The sequence below is a fragment of the Physella acuta genome, unplaced genomic scaffold (assembly GCF_028476545.2).
Source record: "Physella acuta isolate Inbredline_101_S28 unplaced genomic scaffold, ASM2847654v3 ptg000473l, whole genome shotgun sequence".
Classification (NCBI taxonomy): Eukaryota; Metazoa; Mollusca; class Gastropoda; family Physidae; genus Physella; species Physella acuta.
In genome coordinates, this window is record NW_026731992.1 from 787,179 (window position 1) to 805,556 (window position 18,378).

The 18,378-nt window shown below is 37.2% G+C and overlaps 1 protein-coding gene across 3 annotated transcripts; it reads left to right on the forward strand.

Annotated features, from left to right (window-relative positions):
* Positions 1–219: 219 nt before the first annotated feature.
* On the forward strand, positions 220–18,254 carry LOC131943895 (fermitin family homolog 2). Of its 3 annotated transcripts, none has more exons than XM_059304207.1 (13): positions 220–340; positions 828–1,213; positions 2,261–2,494; positions 5,583–5,800; positions 6,664–6,884; positions 6,980–7,082; positions 8,715–8,822; positions 9,215–9,402; positions 11,492–11,619; positions 12,522–12,628; positions 12,836–13,063; positions 14,786–14,932; positions 15,204–18,254. In XM_059304207.1, exons 2-13 carry the CDS (start codon positions 1,057–1,059, stop codon positions 15,495–15,497), a joined length of 2,133 nt encoding a protein of 710 aa, XP_059160190.1. In that variant the 5' UTR covers positions 220–340; positions 828–1,056; the 3' UTR covers positions 15,498–18,254. The 3 variants fall into 3 exon arrangements, with proteins under 3 accessions (XP_059160190.1, XP_059160189.1, XP_059160188.1); XM_059304206.1 differs by lacking the exon at positions 220–340 and adding an exon at positions 381–564; XM_059304205.1 differs by lacking the exon at positions 220–340 and having other exon boundaries at positions 577–1,213.
* The last annotated feature ends 124 nt before the right edge of the window (positions 18,255–18,378 follow it).

Here is an 18,378-nt window from a genome sequence, read left to right on the forward strand (position 1 = left end):
AAATAGCTATCCCGTTTTATGCTAGCCTAACGTGCTCAACACTGCAACTCATCTGCTCCAGATACACGGGGTTTAACTCACTTCTCCCCCTCCTCATGACGTCACGTTTTAGGGAGCAGCCTAGAAAAAAATTCCGCATTCTTCAAACATGAAACGACCACTCTGATTGGTTAAGTGTGGTTTATCATCCACTGCATACACAGCGGTGTAAACCATATGCTACGTTCTTTAATATTTGCAACAACAGACACATTTAAAAAAAATAATATGATTAAAGAAAACATTCGGAATTACACTTTTAAAGTTTTCAAAGCATTTATTTTTAGATTCATAGTTGATAGTAGGTTTTCGACCAATGAAAACTTCCGTTATGCATGGTCTTGTTATTTGCATTTGGATTACACCTTTCCAAATAGGGGCATGTTGACTTAACGTGAATGGGAAACACCGTTAATTTGATCACTTTTTAGTGATCGGATAGATCAATACTTCTTTTTGGCGTAGTTTTATTATTTTCGCCGTATTCCTTGCTTAGCATGAGTGGGGTGTGGATGAATCGGAGAAGTAAACTTGCATTTCTCTTTTTCTCCACCATATTTCAGCCCTCTCTTGCATGACCTAGATCTAGATCTAGTCTAGTTCTTAGTGTGCCCGCTGTGTTGTAGGCCGACAAGCGCGCGCGTTGTTGTCATTGGATTCTTTTAGCCCATTTGGTGTACGATGACGTTTGCATCACAGATTTTACCACTGGAAATTTAATTCTCGACTAGAATCTAGATCTAAATCTAGATCAAGTGATATCAAAAACATTTCTTGTGTTATTATAGGATTACCAACAATTTGATCTTGCATGAAGTGGTTCAGTTGTTAAACTCGTTAGACATGTAGACTAGACTTAAAAGTGTGCATTTTCGTCCGACTGCTCTGTACTTCAGTGGAGATAATTTTTAATTATAATTAATAATTAAGCTTGTTGATTACGCATATTTCCCTTTTGGATTACTATTCTAGAATCTAGAGCGTAAATCTAGATTCTATAAATCTACATTAAAAACCATGTCGTCTGCGTACCATTATGTCGCCGACGGCGAGGTTGTGGATGGTTCATGGGAGCTGAATATTCTCGTCACGGATTTACAGCTGGAGAGAACTTTACGAGTAATGGGCGACACCCATATTGGAGGTGTTATGGTCAAACTGGTTCAGGCTTTAGGTACGTATGTATGTGGATATCTAGAGATCTAGAATCTAGTTGTAGGTAGATCTAGACCTCTTTTACTATTCTATAGGCCTATTTTACTGACAGGCCCTTTTGTTGGGAGGCTATAGGTACTAGTACTATAGACTACTATAGGACAGGGTCTATTGTATTTGTCACTGGCCTTTTTGATACAGCAAGTTTTATATTTCAATAGCATTAGCCATGGTAATAGTTGCATTTAAGAGGGAAAGATTCTCAAGTCAAAGAGTTCATTGTTCACATGTTGCCAATATGTAATAATATTGTTACATCTTGTGGGTAGGCCTACTACAAAATATTCTAACCTTTTTCACACTAAATAGCGGAGAAATTAACATAAAAAATATTAAAAATTGTATTTTGGTAAAATGTTTGAACATGAACATTCTTTTTTGAAAGTCAAGTACATCAGAAACTTTTTATGAATCATCAATGAGACAAGCATAACTATCATCATTTGGATTGCTTTCTGTTGAAAATTAAAGAAAATGACTTATTGTGGGAAATGATATTTGACGAGATTATAATAAATATATGATATTTTGCTAACGCACATAGCCACAAAATTAACATTGAGCATGTGTTCTTAAAAAACAAAACAATTGAGTAGTGTACTTAAAAGAGCTGGTGTGAAGAACATATTTGTTGTTGCTGCCACAATACTATATTATCCCTCCTATCTCCTCTCCACACATGCTCAGCATGCTGAGAGGTCGTCTTGTATTTCATAGCTAAATTTTCATGTGTTTTTACAGCACTTTAAAAATTAAAAAGAGGTGTGAATGATTTAACCTAAAGCAGTTCATTTGTTCCTGTTGTTTTGTGAACTTATTGAACTGGTTGTACTAAACTAAACCGGTTGGTAGTGTAACCATTAGTTATTTAACTTTTTAAAGAGCCACCAGGACTGGTGTGTTGACTTACTTAGAAATTTTGGTTTTTAGTTTTAATTCCCTAATGCTTTGAAATTCTACTGAAATATCGCACCACCATTTAAAAGATGCTTTTCGTTGTTTTCAGATATTGCACTTGATTGGTCAGATCATGCACTGTGGTGGCCAGAGAAAAATAAATGGCTTCACCGTGCCCGGTCCACTCTTGATCAATATAATGTCCAGGCAGATGCTAAGCTGCAGTTCACGCCAATGCACAAAAACCTGAAGGTCCAGTTGCCAGACCTCCAGGTGCTGGAGCTAAGTGTGGACTTCTCCATCAAGTGTTTCACTGCTGTGGTGCAGACATGTAAAGAATTAGGTCAGTACTCTTAAGCTAGCTGTGTGATTGTAAGACAAATAAAGTCACAGAACAAAATGCATAGGAAAAAGTCTCAAATGTGTATTTGCATGGAATTTATTAATACTTTCATGTATTAAATACTCAGAAAGTGCAAATCAACTGATGATAAATTAAATATAATGTATCATGCGTAGGTATACATATAGTAATATTTATAACCAAGTATGTAAAAATATTACGTAATTTAAGTATCTAGGCTTTTGATTCTGCGATACATATAATATTTAATAGGATTTAATAGAATGTTTAGACCTCCGTTTTCATAAATACTATTTTTAAATTGGCGTGAAATTGCATAAAGTAAGATGTAGTTAGTTTGACTTGAGGTCCTCAACTCATTGCAACAGTATTTCAACCACTTAAGTACTGCCCATATTTATCACGCTCATTACATATTTATTCATTTATTCAATTACGGTAACAATAGTAGGCACGGAAGCCTTTTTTTCACATTGGCCGTTTTAAATAAAAAAATAAAAACAACAATTTAATAACAGCATTTAAAAAAGCAAAAGCATAGTAACGACATAGCAGTAACATAGCACTAAAAATGTGGAATAAAGAAATAATATTACAAGATGAGATAAAATAAGAATATAATAGATGAATGAGAAATGTTTCAATGAGTCAGTTAGAGAGGTCATTAAATAATTGTTGTTTTAGTTTACTTTTGAATATATTTTCAGATCTAGATAGTTTTATTTTGTTAAGAAGATTGTTCCACAAATTAGAACCAGAGTAGGCGAAGCTATTTTTTGGAAAAAAGTTGTATATGGGATCGTAAATTAAGACAATTTAATTTTGTGTTAAAAGAAAATAGGTCTGATAAGTAAGAGGGGGCTGTTTCGTGGAATATTTTATGTAAGAAAATTGCTGTAGTATATATAATATTTTTATTTAATGGAAGTATATTAGTTGTAATAAAAGAATCAAGCCAGTAATCAGTTTTATAGCCCTTTTTGGTAGTGAAAGTAGAGGACACTACTTAGTTATAAAGCTGCCGCTCCACACTACAGAAGCATAATCCAACCTAGATTGAATAAAAGCTTCATATAAAACCAGCCTGCTCCTATAGTCCAGAAAGTTCGTTATCCTTGCTAGTTGAAAAGTTGTCTTTAATAGGGACATTTTTTTTAGAAGATTGATATGACCGGACCAAGTGAGGTTGTGATCTATAACAAATCCTAGGCATTTGTAACTGTTAACCTGTTCAATGTTTGTATTGTCTATAATAATACATTATGTGGTGGAAGGAAGACTAAGGCGTTTCTGAAGTCGTAATAATCATTGACTTGGTTTTATCGGGGTGATGTTTCATTTTGTTAAATTTTGTCCAAGTAGCAAGCTGATTGGCACATGTTTGAAGTTTGTAACTTAAACTAAGTGAGTCAGCATTGCCTGCAAAGACATGTAACGAAGTATCATCAGCGAACATCTCGCACTGACCTGCGTTGATGTGCAATGCAAGATCATTAATGTATAATGAAAAAAGTAAAGGACCTAAGATTGAGCCCTGTGGAACCCCTATATTAACATATTTCTGTGAAGAGATGGTATTAAGGTGAAATACGTTGAGATCTGTTAGATAAAAAGGAGTGAAGTAACCTAATTGTAAATTCGTGGAATTTGTAAGGAATTAGTTTTTTAAGAAGTATGGTGTGATCAATAGAATCAAAGGCTTTTCTGAAATCGACAGCAGAAAGCCGACTAGGTACTATTGCTGTCATTAACGCAAAACATAAACAACACACAATGTGGACAAACAAGGCCAACTGAGGAGAAGCCTACTGAGGTGCTTTTATTTGAGTTTGTGTTGTGTTTTGTTCTGTTCTGTTCCCAAGTTGGTTCATTTAAAAAAGATTTACTGTGGCGGAGCACTGGCATGCAGCTAGAGTGTATATATATATATATATATATATATATATATATATATATATATATATAACCTCTCTTCATACAAAGCAATATGTGTGTCTGTTTGTCTTTCATACATTACTACACCTTTCAACCACACGCCATGAAACCTTAGGAAGTTGTTGAGAATACTCCTGGATAGATATCTGGGAAATAAAAATCCAAAATAGTAGGGGTGGCGCCCTGGCAGGGCTCGATTTGATTCTTCTATAATATGACACCGTTCATCTGATCACCATGACTTTAGTTTTAAACAGTGCGATAGACAATGGATAAGATTGGGGTGTTATAGTTGTTAAGTAAAATGAATCAGGTGTTTGGCGTCTTGAGCTATCCATTTAGCACTATGGTTAGTTTTAAGGAGCACTGTACAATACTGACACTGTGACACACAACATACAATGATTAAACCTCGCCAAGGGCCGAACGTGGCGCCCCTGCTGTAGTGTAATCGAGGGCTTGTGGGAGTGCCCATGCTTTGCCACTGTGTGAACCTCCGCAATATTCTTTTTGGGTGATAGAAGAGAATTTTACTTGCCATAAAAGAACTATGAATTCTTGTGAAATAAACACTTATTTCTCAAAATCAGGTATTAAAAAACATTATGGAGAAAATTTTTAAAAAAAAAGCCACGTTCCAACCCACATGACACCATGATCCCCAAACTGGACCCCACACTCACCCTGCTTCCCCCTTACCAACATGACAAAAAACCCATTATACCACAAAGGGTAACCCAAAGCTCACTCAATCAACCCCACAATCCACACCCAGTCATTCATCCCACACCATTCACACGATTCATGATAACCAAAGCACACATACAAAAAGGCAACACTGTGTAGATCAAAACCCACACCACCTGACACAGTATGACACCATGAACAACACCCAGAACCAAACCTCAATAGCCCTGGTCCACATGTCACCACACTCTTTGAATGCCACCCAACAACTGAGAACCACAACATGGGGTCAGTTCGTTACTTATAATAAGACAATGTGATGCAAGTAATGCATGGCATGTATTGTTTACTTTTATGTTTCTAGATTCTATAGCGATGAGAGCTTATATTGTGTGTGTGTGCATGCTAAATTTAAAAAATATTTTGCATTGTTTCTTTTTTCCAGGAATTCGTCATCCAGAGGAGATGTCATTTATGAGAAAATGGGATAGGGATGACCTAAAGAAAGTGGCAAAGGAAGTCCACAAAAGAAAAAAGCGTGGTGACCCTGACCAGAATGGTCCACTCAGCTCCAATGGTACACATCATAACTCATCAGGGAGCATAGAAGGGGGAAAACTCAGCCCATATCCAAACAGAAGTCCCATGGGTCCATCACCAACTGTAAGTAAGCACAAGAGCTCTCTCCCTCACCCTAAACATCCAGTCCATATCTCACTGACCACCTCAGTCCATATCTCACTGACCACCTCAGTCCATATCTCACTGACCACCTCAGTCCATATCTTACTGACCACCTTTGCATATCTCACTGACCATCTTTGCATATCTCACTGACCACCTCTGTCCATATCTTACTGACCACCTCAGTACACATCTCACTGACCCACCTTTGCATATCTCACTGACCACCTCTGTCCATATCTCACTGACCACCTCTGTCCATATCTCACTGACCACCTCTGTCCATATCTCACTGACCACCTCAGTCCATATCTCACTGACCACCTCAGTCCATACCTCACTGACCACCTCTGTCCATATCTCACTGACCACCTTTGCATATCTCACTGACCACCTCTGTCCATATCTTACTGACCATCTCAGTCCATATCTCAATGACCCACCTTTGCATATCTCACTGACCACCTCTGTCCATATCTTACTGACCACCTCAGTACACATCTCACTGACCATCTCAGTCCATATCTCAATGACCCACCTTTGCATATCTCACTGACCACCTCTGTCCATATCTCACTGACCACCTCAGTCCATATCTCACTGACCACCTCAGTCAATAACTCACTGACCACCTCTGTCCATATCTTACTGACCACCTTTGCATATCTCACTGACCACCTCTGTCCATATCTCACTGACCACCTCAGTCCATATCTCACTGACCACCTCAGTCCATATCTCACTGACCACCTCAGTCCATATCTCACTGACCACCTCAGTCCATATCTCACTGACCACCTCAGTCCATATCTCACTGACCATCACTTTTGTCCTAACATCAGAGCACTTTGGCCAGGCCAGGGAACACTTCCTACATGTCCACATCCAGTTCAACCTACAACACTTTCAATGGGACCATGTCACCTGGCTCCATCAGTAATCTGGCCTTTGAAAATGTCTGGGAAAACTCATTAGCCAACTCACCCCATATGCCAACAAAGGATGCTAGCCAATACTTGTACAGGCCTAGAAACTTTGCAGAGAAGGCTAGAATCAATTGCGCGTAAGTTTTTATTTGATGACATTGATTGCAGTGTGGCTTATTTGTAGCTAACCAATTGTTTAAGATATGCTGAGAGTGGTTTGCCCTTGTTACAGGTGGCTTGACTCCTCCACCTCACTGATGGAACAAGGCATTAAAGAAAATGATTTCATTATGCTCAAGTTCAAGTTTTATAACTATTACGACCTCAACCCTAAGGTAATATTTGTATTTTTGATCTGGTCAGTCAGCAATAGGCATTTGACCACAATGATAGTTTACCATACTCTTCCACTCAGTGTTTGCACAGACTGTTATTGTATAGAATGAATACTTGAGTACTGTTTCAGTTTGTTGACAGAAAAATTTCATACATAAGATCTTATACTGGGAGAAATTTCAATTTTTGAAGGACCTCTGATATCCAGAAGTGGTACTTCACTCCATTTCAGGTTTATGAGCCGACCCGCGGCGTAATATACGCTGCTATTTAGTTTTTTTTCTACGTTTCAGTAATTCATAATTTGTGAATTCGACAGTACCAATGCTGCCACTGAAAATATTTGCTTTAAAACACTAAAACCCTCTCCTCCTTTCCCCCTTCCCCCCCCGCCCCCCCCCCCCCCCCCCGCAACAGCAGCTTGTTCTTAGTTACCTCCCTGAGTTTAAAATCGTTTCAAACTAAATTATCTGCCCCTAATAGCCGTCACTAAACCCGGCTCTACGATTTTAAACATTTAGCGTGAACCACAGCTCACCAGACCATATGGGGGTGGTAGCAATATGCCTAGAGAGAAAGAGAGGGGGCTACTAGGCGCGCTTACAGCTTAGCCTGGTGATTTCTATACCTCCAAGAAGAGAATTATATATATAGATGCTATTTTCAATTTCTTTCAAACTTTTCATGTAGGTCAGGGCCACATGACTAGGTATTGTGACATTAAATGAGACTTTATGTTTACTTATAATTTTAATAAAATAATCAATCTCTTTTACAAAGCACTAATTTTCCACACATATTTTTAGTTTATTTGGTGCAAAATTCTTTTTTTTAACATGATTCTACTCTATTTGTAAAAAAAATGTAACAATAAGAATTTTAGGGGGGGATCACTCCTTTTTTACTTTCTCACAAAGTATAGAGGAAGTATTGTAATCGTGGAAAAAATTGAAATCGGGATGTTCACAAATCTCAAGTCGGAAAGCATAGTTTTGCAAATTGTGTTTCTGTGAACACGATAACTTGAGTACCGTTACAGCTAGGTTGATGAAATTTCATATATAAGTATTATATCAAATTTGTAGTTCTTTACCAACTTTTCAGCGATTTCAGATAACCGGAAGTGGAAATTATTTTACTTTTGGTTTTTCAAAAGCCTTTAACTTGAGTACTGTTTAGATAGATAGATGAAATTTCACATTTAAGTAAAAGATTTAATTTTTGCCTTCTGTACAGTTTTGAGTAATTTCAGTTTTCCAGAGTAGTACTTCACGCTATTTCCTATTTCTCAAAAAATGCATATGAATTTATAAAGTATTATTAATCCGCACTATTATACACACATTGTTTGTTATTCACTTGGTGCACAATTCTTTTTTCTGAGATTCCAAATAAGTTGATTAAAAATCATGTCTATCCGAAGTTGCCATTCCCCCTATTGTTATATAAGTGTATATTCGAGAAAGTTTAGGGGAGATCACTGCTGCATTATTTATATTTTTAAAAGAAATTGTTACCTAAACATTAAATTTGTATTGAGTTTGATTACCATTTCAATAAGCACTATTAATTCTCCTTTTTGGATCTTGTAATTATATTTGCTGTTATTCATTATGTTATTTTTGTTTTAGTATGATGCCATAAGGATCAACCAGATTTATGAACAGGCCAAGTGGTCACTCATCTCTGAGGAAATAGATTGTACTGAGGAAGAGATGATGGTGTTTGCTGCTCTCCAGGTAAGCTCTCAAAGATGTGTGCTCATTTCATTAGCATCTTCAATAGATCAGATACCTTGACTAGCACTGTTGTAATCCCTCTTACATCAATGTGACATGGAAGTATTGTGTTGTGGCCTCTAATGTGACATGAAAGTATTGTGTTGTGGCCTCTAATGTGACATGAAAGTATTGTGTTGTGGCCTCTAATGTGACATGAAAGTATTGTGTTGTGGCCTCTAATGTGACATGAAAGTATTGTGTTGTGGCCTCTAATGTGACATGAAAGTATTGTGTTGTGGCCTCTAATGTAACATGAAAGTACTGTGGCCTCTAATGTGACATGAAAGTACTGTGGCCTCTAATGTGACATGAAAGTATTGTGGCCTCTAATGTAACATGTAAACTTTCAGTACCAAGTGAGAATACAGTCTGGCCAGCCCCAGCCTGACTTTGACCTGACCCAAAACAACCAATCAGAAGACGATGAAATTGATGCTGCTCTTAAAGACCTTCAGGAGTCTCTAGAGGGGTCGGCCATTTCCTCTCATGGTGACATAACTCACATACCTGAGTTATCAGACTACATCAGAGTTTTCAAGTGAGTGACACCGCTGTTGGCATCCTTAACTGACATACTTCATATCACTAGCAGGGATGTGACTTTTCCGAATTTTAGCGGAAATCCGATTTTTCCGTTTCAGTTGCGATTTTCCTCCGCTGATTTAATTTTCGCCGAATTTTTTCCGCCGACTTTCGATTTTTGTCGATTTTTTACGAAATTTTAAAAAAGTAGGAAAAAAAACGGAAATGTCTTCTACCGAAAGGGCCAACATGCTCATTCCACTTATTCGTATTTAAATTTAAATTGAGAACTACTGTACTATACTTAGGTCAAACGGACACTCGAATATGCGCATTTCTTTTCGATTGGTCAATTGCGCTAGGTCTGACAGTGCTAGATCAAGATTAAATGTAGATTAAGATTCGGAATTTCGGCGGACTTTCGAATTTTTCAAAGCACACTTTTTTTAGTCCAAATTTTCCGCTATTTTCAGTTTACTATTTATCAAAAACACGGGGAAAAGGTAATCTAAAATAATGCAGTTATTCAAATGAAACTGACATCTCTTAAGCCTGGTTATCTAGCTATCGATATAGCCTAATTTACCTATCGGTATTTTAACCCGCCTAAATCTAGAGTTTCTCTCTGATTCTATTTTATTTCGCAATCTCAAATTAATATTGAAATCCTTGCAAAATGACTAGACTAACCCGCCCCACCCCGTAGCAACGGTGGCTCTTGTGACCTCACCTTGACCCCCAAGTACGTGTTCGGTACTGCTTGTGGAAAAAAATGACGTCACAGTCAATTTCAAATAGCTGTTCCTGCAATACGTATGCTGCGTAGGCCTACAGATTAAAAAAAAAAAACTCAACGTGACTACGACCGTGTCTTGTTTGTGGAAGAAAAAATATGTTCAGAGGTCTTCCATAAATAACGTCACACTCGTAAGATAGTGTAACGTCATATTTTTGTATTTTAAAAAAGTAACGTTAGAAACAACTGCATTTTAGCCGCTATTAAAAAACTGTTGTAAAGCATTTTAATAGATTGAATAAAATACCCTTTGTTGGTCGACCTCAGACAATATTTTAGAAAAAAATCGATGTTTTAAAAAAAAATCAAATTAATTTCGAGGGGGGGGGAGCATTTGATGACTGAGATGTGACGTCATTATAGGGGGTGGGGGAGTCTGGTTTTTGTAGGAGAGAGGGGAGGTAAATATCGTCAAAAAAAACCGTGGATGACCTAACAATTTACATTTATTCCAAAAAAACATAAATATCCATATGGCTTGGCTATCAAAATGATTAACTTTGGTTCACACGTCAGACCCTTTCTAATTTTAGCTGGTCCATCTCATTTTTCATCACATGAACCTAAAACTTTCAAATTATAACTAATCTTAATCTAGGCTCTTTACAGTTGAAGACAAATATTTTTACCAATCCAATCTTTAAAAGAATATAAGGCATTAGGCCCCCTATTTAAAATTGATAACAGGAGTACATCTAGAATGTACACTGGATTAGTACAGTTTAAATTAGCTTAATGATAAAATAAAACTTAATTGCTACTTTTTTTCCATTGTAATTTTTAAAAAGTTGTTTATAAGGGGTAACATAAACTTCTTGTATTAAAAATATTAACTTCATTAAACAATTAATTAGTACAGTAACAGTATGAAGCTGCTTAACTGCGGTATGAAGCTGCTTAACCGTGTTAAAAAGTAGATAAAACATATTGAGTTATTATCCGAACAAAATTTCCTAATTTTTTTTCCTGATCTGGTCACATCTCTGTACTAGGATAAGCTATCTCTATCTATACAATATATATAAAAGAAAGTATGTTTGTCCTTTATGCATTACTACACCGTTCACCCGATCACCATGAAACTTTGGGAAGTTGATGAGAGTACTCCTGGAAGGGTTTCTACTGGGAGATTTTTACATTTTTTTGCAAGGGTGGCATTCCAGCAGGGCGTGATTCAATTATTCTCTATATGTGGTATATATTTTTAAAAAGTCAATTGTTTGTTAACTTGACACTTGGTTTAGCTGACATTGACTCTTTAGATTTCCTTACTAATTTTGATTTAAAATCTTTTTATAAATCTCTACAGACCAAAAAAGTTAACACTAAAAAGTTACAAGAGGTACTTTGCTACATTCAAAGACACTTTCATAGCATTCTATCGCAGTAAGGAGGAGTCTCATGGTCCTCCGGTCATGGCAAAGATTGATGTTAGGGGTAAGTCTTGGTGTTGTAAGTCTGTTGATGTGAGTGGTGAGACGTGCTGAAATATATGTGTTTAGGTTGTATATGTTGTAATTCCCACCTTTAGAATGTTTAGGTTATGTATGTTGTAATCCCCCACCATTTGAATATATAGATTGTGTATGTTGTAATCCCCACCATTTGAATGTTTAGGTTGTGTATGTTGTAATCCCCACTATTTGAATGTTTAGGTTGTAAATGTTGTAATCCCCACCATTTGAATATATAGATTGTGTATGTTGTAATCCCCACTATTTGAATGTTTAGGTTGTGTATGTTGTAATCCCTACTATTTGAATGTTTAGGTTGTGTATGTTGTAATCCCCACTATTTGAATGTTTAGGTTGTGTATGTTGTAATCCCCACCATTTGAATATATAGATTGTGTATGTTGTAATCCCCACCATTTAAATATATAGATTGTGTATGTTGTAATCCCCAAAATTTGAATGTTTAGGTTGTGTATGTTGTAATCCCCACCATTTGAATATATAGATTGTGTATGTTGTAATCCCCACCATTTAAATATATAGATTGTGTATGTTGTAATCCCCAAAATTTGAATGTTTAGGTTGTGTATGTTGTAATCCCCACCATTTGAATATATAGATTGTGTATGTTGTAATCCCCACCATTTAAATATATAGATTGTGTATGTTGTAATCCCCAAAATTTGAATGTTTAGGTTGTGTATGTTGTAATCCCCACCATTTGAATATATAGATTGTGTATGTTGTAATCCCCACCATTTAAATATATAGATTGTGTATGTTGTAATCCCCAAAATTTGAATGTTTAGGTTGTGTATGTTGTAATCCCCACCATTTGAATATATAGATTGTGTATGTTGTAATCCCCACCATTTGAATGTTTAGGTTGTGAAGCCCAGCCAGATGTCAACTTGTCCTCTCACAAATATGGCATCAAGTTGTTTGTTCCTGAGCCAGATGGCATGAGTGAGATTTGTCTGAGATTTGACATGGTAAGTCATTTAGTACATGTAAACATGGTCTTCATCAGTGCTAGCTATTTCAGGTTTAATTAAATGTACAAAGAAATTTTAACAATGTCATATGACCTATTCATTAGTTCACTATCCATACATTAGAAATGTGTTTAAGAATGATCTTACTACCTTATTAATTATAAATTCCAAAAATGTGCTAAGAACTGAGCTGATCAATTACAGGAAGATCATTATTGTCGCTGGATGGCTGCCTGTAAACTGGCCTCCAAGGGTAAAACAATGGCTGACAGCTCTTACGAAGCTGAGGTCCAGGCTCTGCAGTCTTTCCTTGGCCTTCAGCACACGGCCGTCTCACCCTCCTCCCAGTCTTCTCAGGGCTCTACAGCCATTGAGATACAGCCAGAGGACTACATCGCAGCTAGATTTTTCAAAAAGCTCAAAGGCAAACCTGTAAGGTTCATTTCTCTCATAATGTCTGTTTTCTATCAGTCTGTGTTGTCCTGATGTCTGTCAATGTCTCAGCAGAGATATTAATTTTTCCGCTTTTTTTTTTTTTTTTGGAAAGCCACCTTTTCAATTTAAGAAAATGTTTTTGGCTAAAAGCATCAGAAATATTCTGCTGGGGAAAAAAATTGACTTTTTGCCTGACATTTTTCAAAAAACATTGTTAATCTTTTCCGCGATTTATTTTTTCCATTTTGTCAGAAATAAAGAAGCTAATTTATTTGGTCTATTTATATAAACAAGCTCGTGTCAGGTTTTGAAAAATGTCAGAAACTTAATTTTAGAAGTAAATCTTTTCTACGATGTCTATATTTTCCTACTAACAAAAACACCTCTTAAGTGATTTTACTTAATTTTTTCCCCAACGCAAGCACAATTACACGGGTCTACACTTACACAGGTCTACAATTGCTCAATTTTACCCATTATTTTTCATAAAGCTAGTTAGACATCGCATGACAAAAACAAATGGGCGGCTGTTGACAACTATTTTATGACATTTGTGGTGCGACTGTTAATGACAATATGGGTTGGTGAGTAAACTTGGGCTTTTAACATGTCTTGATCGATAGTCAGGCGCTTGGCTGCGCAATATAGGCCACATCACTTATTTCTGTTTTTACGGAGCAGGTTTTTTTTCCAATTTAGAAAAATTGTCAGCCAAAAACAAAAACAATATATTTCTGCTAATCATTGGTTTCCAAATAAATAAAAAAAACTAAGGTGGAAAGTTTTGCGCCAATCTATTTTGTATAGCCAAAAAGAAAAGGCAAATCAATTTGAAGGACTATTATAAATGTGAAACAGAAATTGTAGAGAAATGCACTGTTCACATAATATTACTTTTACTTAACTTTACTGACACTTTCTGCACCACGTGACTCCATAACACACACCACACTCATCAATTTCCTGGGAGACTGACATTTTCCCAAAAAACACTTGCCCGAATGCCAATTGCCTGAAGGTTGATTTCAGGCATTTGTCGCATTCAGGCAAGTGTCCATTCTGGCATTTGTCGCATTTGGGCAAGTGCCCATTCGGGAAATTGGCCTTCGGTCAAACGGCTTTTGGGCAAGTGTCTTTCAGGAATTCATCCTGATGTTGTCCTGATGTTGTCTGTCAATGTCTGTTGTCCTGATGTTGTCTGTCAATGTCTGTTGTCCTGATGTTGTCTGTCAATGTCTGTTGTCCTGATGTTGTCTGTCAATGTCTGTTGTCTGTCAATGTCTGTTGTCCTGATGTTGTCTGTCAATGTCTGTTGTCCTGATGTTGTCTGTCAATGTCTGTTGTCCTGATGTTGTCTGTCAATGTCTGTTGTCCTGATGTTGTCTGTCAATGTCTGTTGTCTGTCAATGTCTGTTGTCCTGATGTTGTCTGTCAATGTCTGTTGTCCTGATGTTGTCTGTCAATGTCTGTTGTCCTGATGTTGTCTGTCAATGTCTGTTGTCTGTCAATGTCTGTTGTCCTGATGATGTCTGTCAATGTCTGTTGTCCTGATGTTGTCTGTCAATGTCTGTTGTCCTGATGATGTCTGTTGTCCTGATGTTGTCTGTCAATGTCTGTTGTCCTGATGATGTCTGTCAATGTCTGTTGTCCTGATGTTGTCTGTCAATGTCTGTTGTCCTGATGTTGTCTGTCAATGTTGATATTGTCCTCTTGTTCCAGCTTGTCAGTAGAATAATGGAAGCCCATGCCAGTGTCCAGGACATGTCTTTGATTGAATCAAAACTAGCCTACATCAAAGCTTGGCAGTCTTTACCTGAGTATGGCATCACCTACTTTAGAATTAAAATGACCAATAGCAAAAAAGAAGTAAGTACCAGTTTCTTACTATATTGACTGGACCAACCAAACTAATGTAACCAATTGACTGGACCAACCAAACTAAAGTAACCAATTGACTGGACCAACCAAACTAATGTAACCAATTGACTGGACCAACCAAACTAATGTAACCAATTGACTGGACCAACCAAACTAATGTAACCAATTGACTGGACCAACCAAACTAATGTAACCAATTGACTGGACCAACCAAACTAATGTAACCAATTGACTGGACCAACCAAACTGTTTCCTCCAGGAGTTGATGGGTGTGGCTTGTAACCGAATCATCCGTATGGAGCTGAGCAGTGGGGACTCCCTCAAGACTTGGCGCTACAACACCCTGCAGTCCTGGCATGTCAACTGGGAGGTGGAGAATGTCATTCTGGACTTTGACACAGAGAAAGTCATGTTTGCCTCCATGGAGTGCTCTTGTAAAACAATTCATGAATTTATTGGCGGCTACATCTTCCTCTCAATGAGGTCGACAGATAAGAACCAATCGTTGAATGAAGAAATGTTCCACAAATTGACAGGAGGCTGGCATGAGTGACCTGGGCCGTGAGTGACCTGGGCCGTGAGTGACCTGGGCCGTGAGTGACCTGGGCCGTGAGTGACCTGGGCCGTGTTTGCTTTCACCTGTCAGGGCTGGCAGGAGCCAGAGCTTAAGTAGCAGCTTAGCTGTGAGTTAAGGTGTCCTCATACCCAGGCTAACAGGCTGTGTACACTTGTAGCCAGACTTGACACAGAGCACCCTTACACAGATAGCTGTAACAAGAAAAACTTCTATGTTTCTAATGTTTCTTTGTATGCCAGTAGAGGCTTGTCCCATTCAGTCAAACTTGTGTTTATGTCCTGGTGCTATTATTAAGAGCCAATGGAAAATCACTTTACATTTAATGGTAGTAGAGTCTGATGGTTGCTAAGTATTCTTATTGCCTATGCCACTAAATAATTATGCATAATTTTCTTTCACTTACAAACATTTTAATATGCAAATTGCCTTACATTTTTTGTTTTAAATTGATTTACAAAAATGAAGCAATTCTATTATGTTATGCCTAACCTGTTATATTAGTCCCTTCTGGTAACATGGGTTGGTGTGTGGGTCAGTACACATGGGTCAGTGTGTAGATCCTGTGTATGGGTCAGTACACATGGATCAGTGTGTAGATCCAGTGTATGGGTCAGTACACATGGGTCAGTGTGTAGATCCTGTGTATGGGTCAGTACACATGGGTCAGTGTGTAGACCCTGTGTATGGGTCACTTGTTGGCCGTGTCATATTGTTTTCTATGTTTATCAGCAATGTATCACCCAGTGAATGATATCAATGCTCTTATTTCACCTTCTGTGATATGACCTTTAACCTGGCCTGTAGATCAAACTTGTACCTACAGTGGAACCAGCACAGCAGTTTTGTTTACTTTGCTACAGTAGCTGTACACAGAGAGATGACATGTGAGTTAGGGCTAGTCCACAAATATACTTCTTCAACATTTTACTCTATAGACCAAATGTTGCTCCTAAAAAACCAATGTGTTCTGGGAGAAAAAATATTGGCTGGATGGCATTATTTGAGCCTCCAGCAGCCTGCCATGTAGCACATCATCAGCCTAGGTGTCATGCCATACCAGAAAGATTGTATTTGACTCACTGAAGCTTTAATTATGGTGACCAAACTAGAAGAGATACAATGTTGTCATGTGACACTTAGAAGTTTCTTGGTTGAGAGTTAGTCAAGGACATGACTTGTTTAAATAGCAGTCATGTGACTGGTGGTAGTCATGTGACAACTTTAGACTGGTGCTACTAGTTGATTGTAATAGAAATTATCCCCAATTAGAGGAGATATAAGTTGACTGTAATTTTATGTAATTTATTCTTATAATGTGTACAGTTATTTATTTATTCTTATGATTGAACTGGGCATGTAGCTTAGCCAGCTGATGTGTAGCTAGCAACCTGCCTTAGGATTAAGGTAAGCTGAGAGTCTGGCTTAGGATTATGGTTATCTGACAGCCTGGCTAATGTGTTGACTTGTAAATTATTGTAACCACTGTCAGTAATGAGTTTATGAGAGATGAATTGACTGCATTTCTCTATTGCATGTGTTAGACTGTATCTAGTTTTCTTTAGCAACCACGGACCATGCATACAGATGTCAAATTGTATTCAGCTATTATTACTATTCTATCCATTTATTTTACAGCTATACAGCAGATTAAATCATGCTTACAACACAATCAGTTTGATATATTATTTGGCCACATTGTTGTATTATATAACTTAATCCTTAGATAGTCATGAAATATCTAGAGATATCTGTCAACACCCTAGAATGTGGAGGAAATAATCAATCACTTGGTTAGAGCACAACATTATGTGTGACACCACTTTAGTAGTCTGACAATCCACTCTGTGACACTCCACTCTATGAGCTCTGTGACACTCCACTATACAAGGTTTGTGACACTCCACTATACAAGGTCTGTGTCACTCCATTCTGTGACACTCCACTCTACAAGGGTCTGCGACACTCCATCATACTATATAATTTGGTCCTCTGCCACACAGCTGTGACAAGTGACCCACCTCCACACTGTCATGTGACAAGTGACCCACCTCCACACTGTCATGTGACAAGTGACCCACCTCCACACTGTCATTTGACAAGTGACCCACCTCCACACTGTCATGTGACTTAAGGACCTCAGAGAATGAACTAATAAAAAAAGTTCAATCTGCTACACTAGTTAGATAGAGGTGACTGACTGCAGTCTGTATATCAATATTTTGTTTAAAAATTACAGAAGTTTCCTTGGACGCTGTTCAGTAAATGAAACCATCATTGAAGGAATGAACAAAAATAATTCATTGGCTATCACGCTGTCTAGGCCACCAAGTCACTTCTTGTTTAAGCTAGAAACACATTTTCCTAGTGCTTCTTTTACATTCTTATCCACAAGAATTTTGAAAAGGCTGTTCTAACCATAAAGTAAAATGAAACCAGATTTCTTATGAAATTATATCCTAAATGACTCAAGGATTGAAGTGAAAGATTTAAGACCTGATTTTTCTCACAGCTTAGCTCTAGTTATCAGTAGGCCAAAATAAATTCATTAGATCTGTTAACCACATCCTATTGATAATATTGTTGGAACCTACTAGAAATAATAAACAGATGTATAAAGCTTTAGATTGCATTGAACTCTTCAATCAGCTGCATGTCTTCTCATGTTGTGGAATTAAATGTGTCTTTTACATTAAATGTCTTTTAACTTAATTACCGTCTATAAATAAAAATGTTACATTCATTTTAAACAGAATAATGTTTTCTATATAGTAGGTATGCAATTTTAAACTACACATACTGCAGATTTTCTTATCTTGAGACTTTGACAATATTATATATATATATATATATATATATA